General features: G+C 40.3%; 1 protein-coding gene across 3 annotated transcripts in view; it reads left to right on the top strand.

Moving 5' to 3' along the window:
- Positions 1–14,993, top strand: part of dapk1 (death-associated protein kinase 1) — a 228,556-nt gene that overhangs the window by 119,755 nt on the left and 93,808 nt on the right. For all 3 annotated transcript variants that reach the window (XM_078568201.1, XM_078568218.1, XM_078568209.1), the window contains exons 6-12: positions 261–309; positions 404–430; positions 4,263–4,415; positions 5,405–5,450; positions 6,397–6,486; positions 9,405–9,497; positions 10,433–10,552. In XM_078568201.1, coding sequence (XP_078424327.1) covers positions 261–309; positions 404–430; positions 4,263–4,415; positions 5,405–5,450; positions 6,397–6,486; positions 9,405–9,497; positions 10,433–10,552 — 578 coding nt within the window. The remainder of the gene's footprint in view (positions 1–260; positions 310–403; positions 431–4,262; positions 4,416–5,404; positions 5,451–6,396; positions 6,487–9,404; positions 9,498–10,432; positions 10,553–14,993) is intronic.

Consider the following 14,993-nt stretch of genomic DNA (forward strand, 5'->3'; position numbering starts at 1 on the left):
TCGTGAGGACAGCTCTATCAAAGGGAAAGTTTCACGTATTCTAGAGGTAGGCTGGGAGGGGAGAGAGAGAAAGAGATGAAGAACACAGATGCATCTTGTCGACTGATAAAAATGCTGTAGGATAGTCCCACCCTGCCAGCCAAAAGAGAAAATGGGAAATGGCAGCAGTGAGAATCTATATAAAATTAAAATGGAGAAGAAATTCCATTAACCATAACATGCAATATTTTAGATCTTGTAAACTTTCTTTTATTTTGAAGCTCCAGAAATCGTAAACTATGAACCCCTTGGTCTAGAAGCTGATATGTGGTGAGTGAAGACAAAATATGTAAGCAGAACTTTTGGACGTGGTTTTTAAACTTTTTGCAGAAACATATAAGCACTGTTCTTTCATGTGTTTCAGGAGTATTGGTGTCATAACCTACATTCTGTAAGTATTACGTTTTTAAACAAATGTTCCTTTTCTCACAGTTTAAGTGCACTGTTATGATAGTTTCTGGCAAGAAATCATGCTGCTTTCAAACACCGGCACAGTAACATAATTGATGATTCCATAATATCAGCACCTTGGAGCACCTGAAATTATCCTAACATTACTTTCTGAAGGAATTATTTTCAAGAATGTATATATAATTCATTGAAATTCTCAAAAGACACACACAAATTTGTGACTGGGTTTTTTTGTCTTCTATGTAATTGGTTAAAGAGCTAAATCAACAGAAATGCCCAGTATAATTAAGCCTTGTGGTAATTGTAATTCCTTTAAAACTGTGATGTGCACTGGAGATCTGCAGTAGCGTAGCACGGTTCATGATCTAGCATTATTTCCAATTAAGTTATAGGCTGAGTTCCCACTATTGGTTGATACTTTTTCATGAGCTATATTTTTTTACTGTGTGATTTGAGGGAGGGAAGTTTGAAGAGAAGAAAGAACATAATGGAAAGACTGAAAGAAAAACAAAAATTGCTAGAAAAACTCAGCAGGTCTGACAGCATCTGTGGAGAGAAAGACAGAGTTAACATTTCAAGTCCGTATGACTCTTCAGATCTAAAGCGAAGTAGAAATATGGTTGAAATATATACTGTTTAATGGGGGTGGGACAGGTGAAGCTGGATAGAAGGCCAGTGATAAGTGGAGGCAAAGGAGAGATTGCAAAAGATGTCATAAACAAAAGGACAAAGGGGTGTTGATGGTGGTGATACTGGCTAAAGGAGGTGCTAATGGTGATATTAAGAGTTGAAAGCAGGATGAGCAAGTGGCAGATGGCCCTAGTGGGGGTGGGCTGGGGGGAGGGGGCAGTGTGGGGGAAAAAAAATCGAAATAGGCTAAAAGGTGGGGATGAAACAATGAATGGAAATAATTTTTTTAAGTTAATACTAGAAATAGGTGGGAAAAAATATATATAATAAAAAAATATATATATATATAAAAATTAAAAAGTAAATACTGAAAAAAGGGGTGAGGATGGAGGAAAGAGTTCATGACCTGAAGTTGTTGAACTCAATGTTAAGTCCAGAAGGCTGTAAAGTGCCTAATCAGAAGATGAGGTGCTGTTCCTTCAGTTTGCGTTGAGCTTCAATGGAACATTGCAGCAGGCCAAGGACGGACATGTGGGCAAGAGAGAATGGCAAGCAACAGGAAGGTCTGGGTCACAGACCGAAGGTGTTCCGCAAAGCGGTCACCAAACCTGGGAGGTTGTCAGCTGGGACAGAAGATTGATAGAGCAAGAACATGGCTGAAATTAGAGATAGGCACAAGGATTTTGAAGCCCTTGCATTGAAGGCTGTTAAGTAATGAAAGTAAGTAATGAAAGTTTTCACAGTTCAACAACAATAATTCTATGGTACATTTACTAAAAGAACTAACAAAATAGACATTTCATGTGAAAACAGTATCACAGTATCTTTGCAGTGCAAAAGGAGCCATTCGGCCCATCGAGTCTGAACCGGCTCTCTGAAAGAGCATTTCATCTAGTCCCACTCTCCTGCCTTATCCCCATAACCTTGCACATTCTCTTTTTTCAGGTAGCAACCCAATTCCCTTTTGAATACCTTGATTGAACCTGCTTCCACCACCCTTTTGTTCCAGACTCCAACCACCCTCTGGGTAAAAAAAATTTTCCTCACTTCACATTTACTCCTTTTGTCAATTATTTTGAATCCGTGCCCTCTAGTTCTTGATGTTCTCCTGAGTGGGAACAGTTTCTCACTGTCTACCCTGTCCATACTCCTTGGGATCTTGAATACCTCTATCAAGTCTCCTCCCAAGCCTACTTTTCTCCAAGGAAACAGTCCGAACTTCTCCAATCTATCCTCATAGCTGCAGTTCTTCATCCCGGGAATCATTTTTGTGAATCTTCTCTGTACTCTCTCCAATGCCTTCAAGTATGGCGTCCAGAACTGGACGCAGTACTCCAGATGAGGCCTAATTAGTGTCTTCTACAAGTTCAACATGACCTCCTTACTCTTGTACTCAATGCCCCTATTTATAAACCCTAAGATACTATATGTTTTATTAACTGCTCTCTCAACATGCCCTGCCACCTTCAATGACCTATGTACGTATACACCGAGGTCCCTTTGTTCCTGCACCTCCTTTAGAGGCTCTCTGTATTTTTCATACTCTCGATATTTTTCCTGCCAAAACGAATCACCTCACACTTCTCTGCATTGAACTTCATCTGCCAGTTGTCTGCTCAATCCACCAGCATGTCTATGTCCTTTTGAAGTTCAAGACTACCCCCATCACAGTTGACAACATTTCCAATCTTCGTATCATCTGTAAATTTTGTAATAATGCCTTGCACACCACAGTCTAGGTCATTAAAATATATCAGGAAGAGCAAGGGTTCCAGCACTGACCCCTAAGGAACTCCATGACAAACCTTCTTCCAATCTGAAAAGCAACCATTTATCACTACGCTCTGTTTCTTGTCACTCAGCCAATTTCTTATCCAAGTGCCTACTTTCCCTTTTATTCCATGACCTGGAAGTTTGCTCACAAGTCTGTCATGTGGCACTGTATCAAATGCCTTTTGAAAATCCATGTACACCACATCAACAGTGTTCCCTTATCAACCTTCTCTGCTACTGCCTCAAAAAATTCCGGTTAGTTTTATGCAGGAAGTTTAAAATTGCTTTCTCAAGGAACCTAAAAAAAGAAACGAAGTTTAAAATATATTGTGCTATACATTTTCCCTTGCATGATCAGCTTGTTAAGGCTGAGTAGCTGAGCTGTACAGATTAAGGAAGTCCCAGGTTCAGTTCCTTGGTTTTGTTAATCTTGGCCAAGGTGATCTCAGGAATGTTGTTGTTGGATTCATTGCCCTGAATTAGTGATGGAAACATGTCCCTGGTTCTGGCTGCTGATTATTTATTCAGCGATTGTTGCTGGAGGTTGCCCAACAGTGACCATCTGGTCAGCTGTGGTGTTTCCCACATTTAGGCAGTTAGCCAGTACTTGCTGTCTAGGCTCTCACATGAAGAATTGCAACTTGGGCAAGATACCAGAAGTCCCAGTCCTAGTGTTGTGAACTGTACTCCATCAAGGAATGAAAAATCAGTGTCTTCAAAAAGGAGGACACCAGTAGGAAAAAAGGACACATGTTATTGCCTTATTAATGCTTCGAGAAGTTTTTTTCTGTACTGTTAGTGTTTCTATAATGTAAAAGCAACGACCAACAACTGCATGTTTAGCTGGAAGTGTTGCCATTTCTATTTCTAATTTTGGCTAATTCAAATGAACTTAAAAATCTGGCATTCTGATTTGAAGTGAATGGTGCATTGGAAACAGTGTAAATGTGGAGCAAAATATAAAACACTGTTACAATATAGATTATGCCATGTTTTTGAATGACTAAGCAAGATGTGGGCGTACAAGAACCAGACCAGATGGAATTGGTCTTACGAAGAGCCTTTTATAGGAAATGCCAACAATTGGTTTCATAATAACTTAAGAGAAGCAATATTAATTTCATTAGATAGAGTTAAATATTGGCCATAGTATTTCTTGTGCTAAAAATGTAGGATTTCTGTTTGGGATACAGTTCAAATTGTTTCACTCAGAACTGGAGCCTCTACACAAATAGCAAAATGATGTAGAATGATTTCCTGTCTTGTGTAGTTGGGCTCAAACCTTTACCGTGGTAGTTATAAGAAAAGAAAGCCACCCATATAGTTTATTTTTAGAGCTGTGTTTTATGTACAGCAGTTATCACACATATAACAATGTTCTGAAATTTTCATCATTTTCTTTTAATTAGCTTGAGTGGTGCATCACCTTTTTTGGGTGACTCTAAACAAGAAACATTGGCCAATGTTTCAGCTGTAAATTATGAATTTGATGAGGAGTTTTTCAAGAATACCAGTGGCTTGGCAAAAGACTTTATCCGGAAACTCCTTGTGAAAGATCCCAAGTATGTCTTCAATACACTTTTTAAACTGTTACTTTGTTGTACTTTAATTGCAGATGCACTCTAAATTAAAAATATATGAACATTGAAAGTGCTAATTGCTTAGTTGCGTGATGGTTCTGCGGGTAAAGGCGTTAACCAACGTATGATAATGTGCCATATCAAGGGATAAAATCCTTGGCAATTTCAACAAAATAAAGTCATATTGATCACTTTGTACTCAATACTGACTTTCTTGCTGGCATTATTGAATAAAGGACTTTTCTTCCCCCATGAATAAATTGTACGATATTTTAGAGCCACACTTTGATGAAAACCCTGTAATTCATTTCACTAACTTTATTTTCAAGTACCAAAAGTACAGTAAGTCCATTCAGACTTGCAGTATTTAGAATAAGTGTGATGCACTATGATTTTATAATACAACACTTCACGTATCTTTCATGTATAGGTTTATTTTGCTAAACTGAAAGCTTTGTTGTAGTTCATGAAGTCACTGAGCTGCAGCCTGAGAAACTCCAGCTGCACTGATTCGCTTATTTGCACTCACAAGGTGGTATAACCAGAAAATCTGGAGATTCCACAGCCAGATTACACAATGTGAACGTAGAAGTGAACTGTCAAATTCAGGCCAATTCTCTACCAAGTTGTAGATTTGCAATAATGGCAATTCATGTTTTCAACCTCTCCACCCTCAGGAGGAAAGAAAGAAAAACTAAAGATGGATGAAGGGAAGAAAGCATAAGTTGCTATACTTAACCATCATTCTGTGAACAATCCTGTTTACTTATGTCCTATTTTCAGACCATTTTTATGCACCATAAAATGCTTAATGCTGCATTTGAAATGATGTATGTAAACTAAAAGACTCACATGACAGCCTGGAAAGCAGTATATTGAGATGCTCATGTAGGTCGTAGGGTTTTGTTTTGCATTTGATTGCTGCAGTGTTTTTCTTCGTATATTTTACTTCTGTAATGTGTCTTTAATAGGAAAAGAATGACTATTCAAGATAGTTTACAGCATCCATGGATCAAGGTATGCTTATCTACATTCATTCAAGACTTCAGTATAAAAATATAAATGGGGAAACGTGCATACTCCTCTAGTCACTTTTCTTGAATCAATTGTAGCACCTAAGTTTAAAGAAATCTCTAACCTTATTCATTTGTTTGTTTTTCTCCATCGCATTACCGGCTATTTTAAACTGAAATTATTTTTCCCATGGATTTCCCATGTTTATCCATCCACAATATTGCATTCAGACTCACTCAAGTGAGAAAACTGGAAAGCTAATTAACCAAATGCACTGATACATTTCTAATCGAGGACTTTTCAACATTTTATTCCTTTTAAGAAGTTATTTTTGCGACATTGTAATGTGATGCATCTAAATGTCAGCCAGTTTTTATTGCATTAAAAACAATGCCCTTCTCAAATATTAATGGCATCTGTTTCATGTCTCATTTAGAAAATGGCCCAAAGCCAAATCACAATATCAACGTATACTTAAAATTTAAGTGCATGTGCAGATAATTTGTAAAGAGATGGTACGATCAGGCCAGATTCTGGGGGGAAAACAATCAAATTGTGTTTTGGTATTGTCCTGCTTGGAAAAGTCCTCTTTTATCAAGAAAATGTGGCAGTCAGTTGCTGGAACAGTAAGCTCCTGAGCTAAATACATCGACTGCATCTGGAACTCCAGCTCTCATCAGAGGGTGGGTTTTCCCAGCCCAAGCTTGATGAGCTACAGGAAGGAGGGAAGGAAAACTTGCGTGGATCATGCTGAGTCAGCAGAGGAATGGTATCAGTGATTGTACCGCTGTCCGCCATGCCCACAGCTTTGCTGTTCTAACTGGCAAAAGATGGTTTCAGTGTCTACCCAGGTGTATGTCAATGCTGTGCAAAAATTATATTGCTTGTATGTGTATTAACTCATAAAAGCTAGGGTGTCTTTAGTAACTTAATTTTTGTGACATTTCAGCCAAAGGACAGTCAGCAGGCTCTCAGCAGAAAAGCGTCTGCTGTAAATATGGAAAAGTTCAAAAAATTTGCAGCCCGCAGGAAATGGAAGGTATGTGGATTTGTAACTGACATTTACATTAGGTCATTTCTGTAATCAGTTAATGGTTTATGGGCTTCAGAATTCAAATTTAATTGACAAAAGAACCTGAGTGTGTCCCTTATTTTAGGGTCAGAAAGGGAGAAGAGTTTGAATGAAGGAAAGTATTTAAAATGCGTCCACCTTGATGGGGCGTGAGGAGAAGTTGTTTCAAAAGCTGATACTTATACAATAAAGGACCAGACAATATTGAACACTTTTTTTTGTGTAAGAGAAAATTAAGAATTTGCACTTAACTAGTCCCTTTCAAATCCTTAGAATATCCCAACCTGCTTCATTGACAGTGAAGTTGTTTTAAAGTGTAGTCACTGTAATGTTTTCTCTTAGAGGACTGTGCGGTGGTCACTCCTACCGATACTGTCTTGGACAGATGCATCTGCAACAGGCAGGTTGGTGAGGATGAGGTCAAATATGTTTTTCCCTCTTGTTGGTTCCCTCACCACCTGCTGAAGACGCAGGACTTGACCTGCTCGGCCTGTAATAGTGTTACCAAGCCACTCTTAGTGATGGATGTTGAAGCCCCCCCACCCAGAGTACATTCTGCCCCCTAACCACCTTCAGTGCTTCCTCCAAGTGATGCTCAACATGGAGGAGCACTGACTCATCAGCTGAGGGAGGGCGATATGTCGTAATCAGCAGGAGGTTTCCTTGCCCATGTTTGACCTAATGCCATGAAATTTTGTGGGGCCCGGAGTCGATGTTGAGGACTCCCAGGGTAACTCCCTTCTGACTGTAGAACACTGTTCCACCACCTCTGCTGGGCCTGTCCTGCCAGTAGAACTGGGCATACCCAGGGATGGTGGTGATGGTGCATGGGACATTATCAGTAAGCTTTGGTTCTGTGCGTGTGACTATGTCAGGCTGTTGCTTGACTAGTCTGAGAGACGGGCCTCCTAGTTTTGGCACTAGCAGGATCGACAGGGCTGAGTTTGCCGTTGTTGTTTCCTAGGTTAATGCCGGATGGATTGTCCGGTTTCATTCTGAATCACAGAATTGTTACGATGCAAAAGGAGGCTATTCCACCCATTGTGTTTGCATGACTTTTTAACGGTTGATACAACTCAGTGGCTAGGTCATTTCAGAGGGCATTTAAGATTCAACCACATGTAGGCCAGACCAGGTAAGGACGGCAGATAAAGGGCATTACAACATTGTCAGATTTTTATTGAATTCAAATTCCACCATCTGCTGTGGTGGGATTTGAACCCAGCATTACCCTGGGTCTCTGGATTACTAGTCCAGTGACAATACTACTACGCCACCACCTCCTCTCCAAATAAGCTTGGCAAAATAAAATGAGATATTCAAACAAAATCACTTCAGCTAGAGGTTAGTAAACGATTGGAGTGACTGCCGGTAATGTAGTAAGGCCAGAAACTATGATGGAGTTTAACTGGAGAGTAGACAAGTCCTGGTCAACAAATAAGATTTCGTTTTAAAGTGTAGAAATGCATCAAAGGATTCTTGTGTGAAGCTTGGTCCATCTAGTCTACCCGTGAACTTTTGCCTGAAAATTGTTATCTTATTACTTTCATCAAAAGGAACAATTTTATTTGCTGGAGAATGGATACCTTTTATCAGTTGAGAACTCTGATCAACATGGGTCAAGTATTAGTCAAGCTTCCTTAACTCTCCCCTAACAATCTACCTTCGAGTCCATCCTCAGACAGCTCTACTGCATCCTGCCAAGCAACCATTGAATATCTGACAAAAACAAAAACACCTGGAAAAACTCAGCAGGTCTGATAGCATCTGCGGAGGGGGATACAGTTGACATTTTGAGTCCGTATGACCCTTTATCAGAACTAAGAAATATAGAAATATATATATTTTCTATGTTTCTTCGTTCTGATGAAGGGTCATATGGACTCGAAACGTCAACTATATCCCTCTCCGCAGATGCTGTCAGACCAGCTGAGTTTTTTCAGGTATTTTTGTTTTTGTTCTAGATTTCCAGCATCCGCAGTATTTTGCTTTTATATTATTGAATATCTGACTGTGGTTACCAATTCAGTCCTTACACTTGCTGAATAATAAGCACCCTTCAACTGGTGGCTGTACTCACTTAGGTATTGGTATGTGCTGTGGTTAACATAAAACCCACAATTGTATAGAGAAGTATTTTTGCCATCCAATCAATCGGAGCGAATGAAAAACTAACATCTCAAAGGTAGAAAGACACCATTAATCAGCCACATCACCTTTTTAGTTTTGATGCTCTTAACGGGTTATTTGGGATTTGTTTTTATTTTGCTATATCTCCAATTTATTTGACCCTTTTTAAGCATATTTTATGTTACTGAGAATTGTCGTCAATTCTACAACTGAAAATCAAATTTGTATGCTTTTTTCCAGTCTTTTTTAAAGAGGATCTTTGTTTAAACTGGCAGTGTTGAAAACATAATTGAAAGTACAGTTTAAGGGATCATTGATCTATCATTCTGAATTAACATTTCAAATAATGAAATTGCTGAAGTACCTTAGTTTAATGACCAGTTTCTTCTCCTCACAAAATTTAGTTGCCTTTCTCAGATAATTCCTGGCAAGATGTCAGCAAAAATGTTTTCATATACAGACATAATAGCGTTTATACATATAAGAAAATGTTCCTCCTTTTTAATGGATACTGGTGGTCAGATCCTTAAGTAATTAAATTGTATAGCTTCTAAATTCATTCAAATAAGAAAGAGAGTTTTTAAATCCTTATGAGCAAGGTTAGGCAAGTAAACATAAAACTGCCTGAAGCATTCCATCCATTTAGAATTTGTTCTATGTCTCATTGCTAGGTAATTACAAGCTATTAAATGTTTTGTGTGCTGGAAATTTACAACTTAAATGCAAGTTATTTTGTTAAAATATATTTTCTTTAGCAATCAGTACGGTTAATATCGTTGTGCCAACGACTATCAAGATCATTCCTTTCTCGAAGCAACATGAGTGTTGCTAGGAGTGAGGACACTTTGGTAAGTACCTGAACAAAATCCATTCAACAGCCAAAGACTGTTTCCTTTCTTGATGGTGAGAAATTGGAAGAGTTGTGTGTTTGTTTGTTTAAATACAAGCTTGGCCATTATAACTCCTTCCCCCATGATAAAGTAGCTTGCTGTTACACTCTGGCTCACTCATGGTTCATTTGATAGGGTTCAATCCAAGTCCAAACTTGGGGTGGAAAAAACTTTTTTTTTATGAAGAAAATCACTTTTTCTTGGTACTAATTTTCTCCTCCTTCAGGGAGGATTCATGCTGTTGTATTGACTGCATGGGTGCTGCTCATCTTCAATCATTCAGCAGCCTGCTTCCACTGGTATTATTGCAGCCTGTCCCATGCACAGTCAGGAGAGGATAAGGAGCCCATCTGCTATTTCGCTTCTTAAAACCCTCTCTTTGATCAAACTCTTCAACTGAGTGTTGATTATTTTATCTAATTATACTTCCATGAAGCACCTTGAGACTTCACATTAAATACAAGCTGTTATTGTTAGGCTAATTGTTGTGGCCTAACTGCTGCCCTGGCTGATATCAGTTAGTTCACTCCAGAGCAGGATTAAATCTGGTACCTTCCTTGTCTGTATGGTTTAACTGTCCATTGAATTATCTTGCTAATCAATCTGTGGAGCTCTTGAATTTTGATTTTAATTTAGCTCCCAAGTGCTAAATCTGGACACAGTTCTGTCATCATTGCTTAAAGTGCACTCTTTTTAAAATTAAATTAAAAGCTGGATTTCCAGAGGATTCAGAATAATTGGCAGCTTATTTTATCTATGTATAAATTGCTATTTTTGAAAATAACGTAAATAGTCTTTCCTCCTCCTATCCATATGTTCAGTAGTCTTTGACCATCTATTTGTTGGTTGGCTTCCAAAAGTGATTAGTTTTTTTTTGTTGTCTTGTTAAAAAGGATGAAGAGGATTCTTTTGTAATGAAAGCAATTATCCATGCCATCAATGATGACAATGTTCCCGGTCTACAGCACCTTCTTGGATCCCTTGCCAATTATGACATAAACCAGGCTAACAAGGTAATTTCCTTTTCATCCTTTGGTAAGTTTTGTTAATGACTGGAGAATTATTTCCTGCCCAGATTTCAAAATAACAGGTGCCTATTATGTTCATCCTCTGACAATCCAATGATTTAATAATAGAGTATGTAAAATGATTAAAAAGTTAAATTCACCTTATTATAGTATATGTTACTTGAAATTATATCACCTTGTACACTTGCATAACCAACATATTTCTGGCTCCTGTAGCATAATTATGGTAATTGTAGGTAATTTCATGTTATTAAGGTACTCAAAATTGTGTAAAATGCTATATGCTGTCTGATATATTAACATAAAACACAGGGGAAAATTCATATTAGTGACGGAGGAAACCCTGATTGCTGTGGATGTCTAGTTTTTACTGGATAGTTACTGTTAGGCAGTTGAACAGACTGTTTTCCATTGAATTCAATTTTCCGGCTGTGTGGAAAATTGCCCAGGTATGTCCTGTACACAAAAAACAGGACAAATCCAACCCGGCCAATTACCAATTACTAATTATCAGTCTACTCTCGATCATCAGGAAAGTAATGGAAGGGGTCATGAACAGTGCTATCAAGCGGCACTTGCTTAGCAATAACCTGCTCACTGACACCCTGTTTGGATTCTTCCAGGACAACTCAGCTCCCGACCTCATAACAGCCTTGGTTCAAACATGGACAAAAGAGCTGAACTCCTGAGGTGAGGTGAGCGTGACTGCCCTTGACATCAAAGCCGCATTTGACTGAGAGTGGCATCAAGCAGCCCTAGCAAAACTGGAGTCAATGGGAATCAGGGGGAAAACTCTCCGCTGGTTGGAGTCATACCTAGCACAAAGGAAGATGGTTGTTGGAGGTCAGTCATCTCAGCTCGTGGACATCACTGCAGGAGTTCCTCAGGGTAGTGCCCTCAGCCCAACCATCTTCAGCTGCCCCATCAATGACCTTCCTTCCATCATAAGGTCAGAAGTGGGGATGTTCGCTCATGAATGTGCAATGTTCAGCACCATTCGTGACTCCGCAGATACTGAAGTAGTCCATGTCCAAATGCAGCAAGACCTGGACAATATTCAGGCTTGGGCTGACAAGTGGCAAGTAACATTTGTGCTGGGCAATGACCATCTTCAACAAGAGCGAATCTAACCATTGCCCCTTGACATTCAATGGCATTACCATCACTGAATCTCCCACTATCAACAACCTGGAGGTTACCATTGACCAGAAATTGAACTGGACTAGTCATATAAATACTGTGGCTACAAGAGCAGGTCAGAGGCTAGGAATCGTGTGATGATTAACTCACCACCTGACTCCCCAAAGCCTGTCCACCATCTACAAGGCACAAGTCAGGAGTGTGATGGAATACTTCCCACTTGCCTGGATGAATGACCTCCAACAACCATCTTCCTTTGTGCTAGGTATGATTCCAACCAGCGGAGAGTTTTCCCCTGATTCCCATTGACTCCAGTTTTGCTAGGGCTGCTAGATGCCACACTCAGTCAAATGCGGCTTTGATGTCGAGGGCAGTCACACTCACCTCACCACAGGTGTTCAGCTCTTTTGTCTACTCGAAGATTGACACCATCCAGGACAAAGCAACCTGCTTGATTGGCACCATATCCACAAACATTCATTCCCTTCACCACCAACGCACAGTGGCAGCAGTGTGTACCGTCTACAAGATGCACTTCGGGAATTCAGCAAGGCTCCTTAGACAGCACCTTCTAAACCCACGACCACTACCATCTAGAAGGACAAAGGCAGCAGATGGATGGGAACACCACCACCTGGAGGTTCCCCTCCAAGTCACTCACCATCCTGACTTGGAAATATATCACTGTTCCTTCACTGTCGCTGGGTCAAAATCCTGAACTGCCCCCCTAGCAGCACTGTGGGAGTACCTACACCACATGGACTGCAGCGGTTCAAGAAGGCAGCTCACCACCACCTTCTCGAGAGCAACTAGGGATGCGCAATAAATGCTGGCCCAGCCAGTGAAGCCCACATCCTGTTAATTTAATTTTTAAAAAAGTACTCTTAATATTGTTGTAGGGTTATTGTAGTCTCTTTATAATCCTCTCTTCACCACCCTCCACACACTGCCCCACCCCCACCCACAGACCAACATCCATCATAAGGAAGCATTTGGATTTCCAAGGGTGGTAAGGTTGAATAGCATGGGAATTCAGTGTAGGAAATGGTAAGCGCACACCCTCAAGCTGCTTTGGATTTCTAATCAAAGACATAATAGTCTTTCGAACCAGTTTTATGTCATCTCAACAGGTGAATTATTTCACCTGGTGTGTGATTTCATAAAATATCAAGTAAAAGTAAATTTCATAAAATCAATCATAGAGCCATAGATTGACTACAGCACAGAAGGAGGCCATTTGGCCTACTGTGCCCATGCTGGCTTTGCAAGAGCAACCTGCCTAGTCTCACTCCCCTGCCTTTTCCCCCGCAGTCCTTCAATATTTTTCTCATTAGATAATCATCCAATTCTCTTCTGAAGGCTTCAATTTGAACCTGCCTCCAACACACAGTCAGGCTGACAGTGCATTCCAGATCCTAACCACTCGCTGTGTAAAACATTATTCCTCATGTCGCTGTTGCTTCTTTTACCAATCTTCTTAAATCTGTGCCTCTGGTTCTCAACCCTTCCACCAGCAAGGCCAGTTTCTCCATGTCTATTCTGTCCAGAGCCCTCATGATTTTGGACACCTCTGTCAAATCTTCTCCTCCTCTGAGGGGTACAACACAGCTTCTCCAATCTGTCCACATAACCAAGTACCTCATCCCTGCAACCATTCTCGTGAATCTTTTTTGTACCCTCTCTAAAGCCTCCACATCCTTCCAAAGGTGTGGTGCCCAGAATTGGACATAATGGACAGAATTTTCTGCCTGTCGGGAGCAGGCGCGGAGCCAATCACTACCATTTTACATGGGCGGGCCAATTAAGACCTGCCCAGCGTGACGCACGGATAATAGCACTGCTACCTGTGCGGGTGGGAGGAAGAGAGAGAGTCAGAGCCTGCGCCGTTTCATGCATGCGCACAAACGAGCGCAGCAATCTCTGAGGCATGGAGCTGCCTCAGGGAGATTAAGTACATAGAGATTTTTTTAACAAAGAAGCATGAAAATGATTTGCACATGTCCCCATGAGCTGAGACATGTTTATGAATTGTGCAAAAATTATTTATTCAATTATTAAAACCTTGGATGAGGTTTCCTGAAAAACGCGAAGGCCACTTGGGCACTTCACCTGCCCATCAACCTTAAGGCTGGACGGGCAGCGTTGATAAGTGCTTTAACTGGTTTTTTAGTGACCTTAACAGGCCTTTGACAGTTCGGCAGGTGCACAGCCGCCTCCGGCACGCGCCCACCGAATGAAAGATCTAAATGGCGTGCGGTGACGTCAGGAAACACGCCCGACATCACCATGCTTCATTTTACGTGCCAGTGTGTCAGGCCCACCCCCACATGCCAACATCAAAATACAGGTTCATCATAAACTTACTTGCTTTTGCAGTCTATGCCCGTATTTGTAAAGCCCATGGTTCCATGTGCTTTATCAACCACTTTTTAACCTGTCTTGATGCCTTCTGTGATTTGTACACATATACCTCCAGGCCCTTCTGCTCCTGTACCCCATTTAGAATTGTACTCTTTATTTTATATTCCCTTTCATTTCTCTTCCTAAAATGAATCACTTCACACTTCTTTACATTAAATTTCATCTATCATAACTTCAGTCTGCCTGTATCCTCTTCAAGTTTCACTATCCTCCTTACAGTTCACAATACTTCAAAGTTTTGTGCCATCTGCAAGTTTTTAAATTGTGCCCTTTACCCCTTCGTCTAGTTCAACATCAAGGAAAGCACTGGTCCTAACATCAACCCCTGGGAAACACCACCTTCGAATCTGAAAGCAACCCTTCACCACTATTCTCTTTCCTATCTCCCAACCAACTTTGTATCCATACTGCCAGTGTCCCTTTTATTCCATGGGCTTCAACCTTGCTGATAAGCCTGTTATATCACACTTTTATTCAATTCCTTTTGGAAGTCCATTAACACTTTAGCAACTGCATCACCCTCATCCACCCTCTCTGTTACCTCATCAAAAAACTCAATCAAGTTTATTAAATGTTATTTGCCTTTAACAAACTCATGCTGGCTTTCCTTAATTGATCCACATTTGACCGAGTAACTGTTAATTTTATGCCAAATGATCATTTCTAAAAGCTTTCCCACCACCGAGGTTAAACTGACTGTCTTGTGATTCCCTTGCTTATCTTGCACCCTTCTTTGAACGAATGTGTAACATTTGCAGTTGTCTAGGCGTCTGGGACCACCCCTGTATCTGAGGAGGATTGGAAAATTATTGCCAGTATCACTGCAATTTCCGCCCTTGCTTCCCTCAATATCCTCAGATGCATT

This window comes from Cetorhinus maximus, chromosome 2 (assembly GCF_964194155.1).
Source record: "Cetorhinus maximus chromosome 2, sCetMax3.hap1.1, whole genome shotgun sequence".
NCBI lineage: Eukaryota > Metazoa > Chordata > Chondrichthyes > Lamniformes > Cetorhinidae > Cetorhinus > Cetorhinus maximus.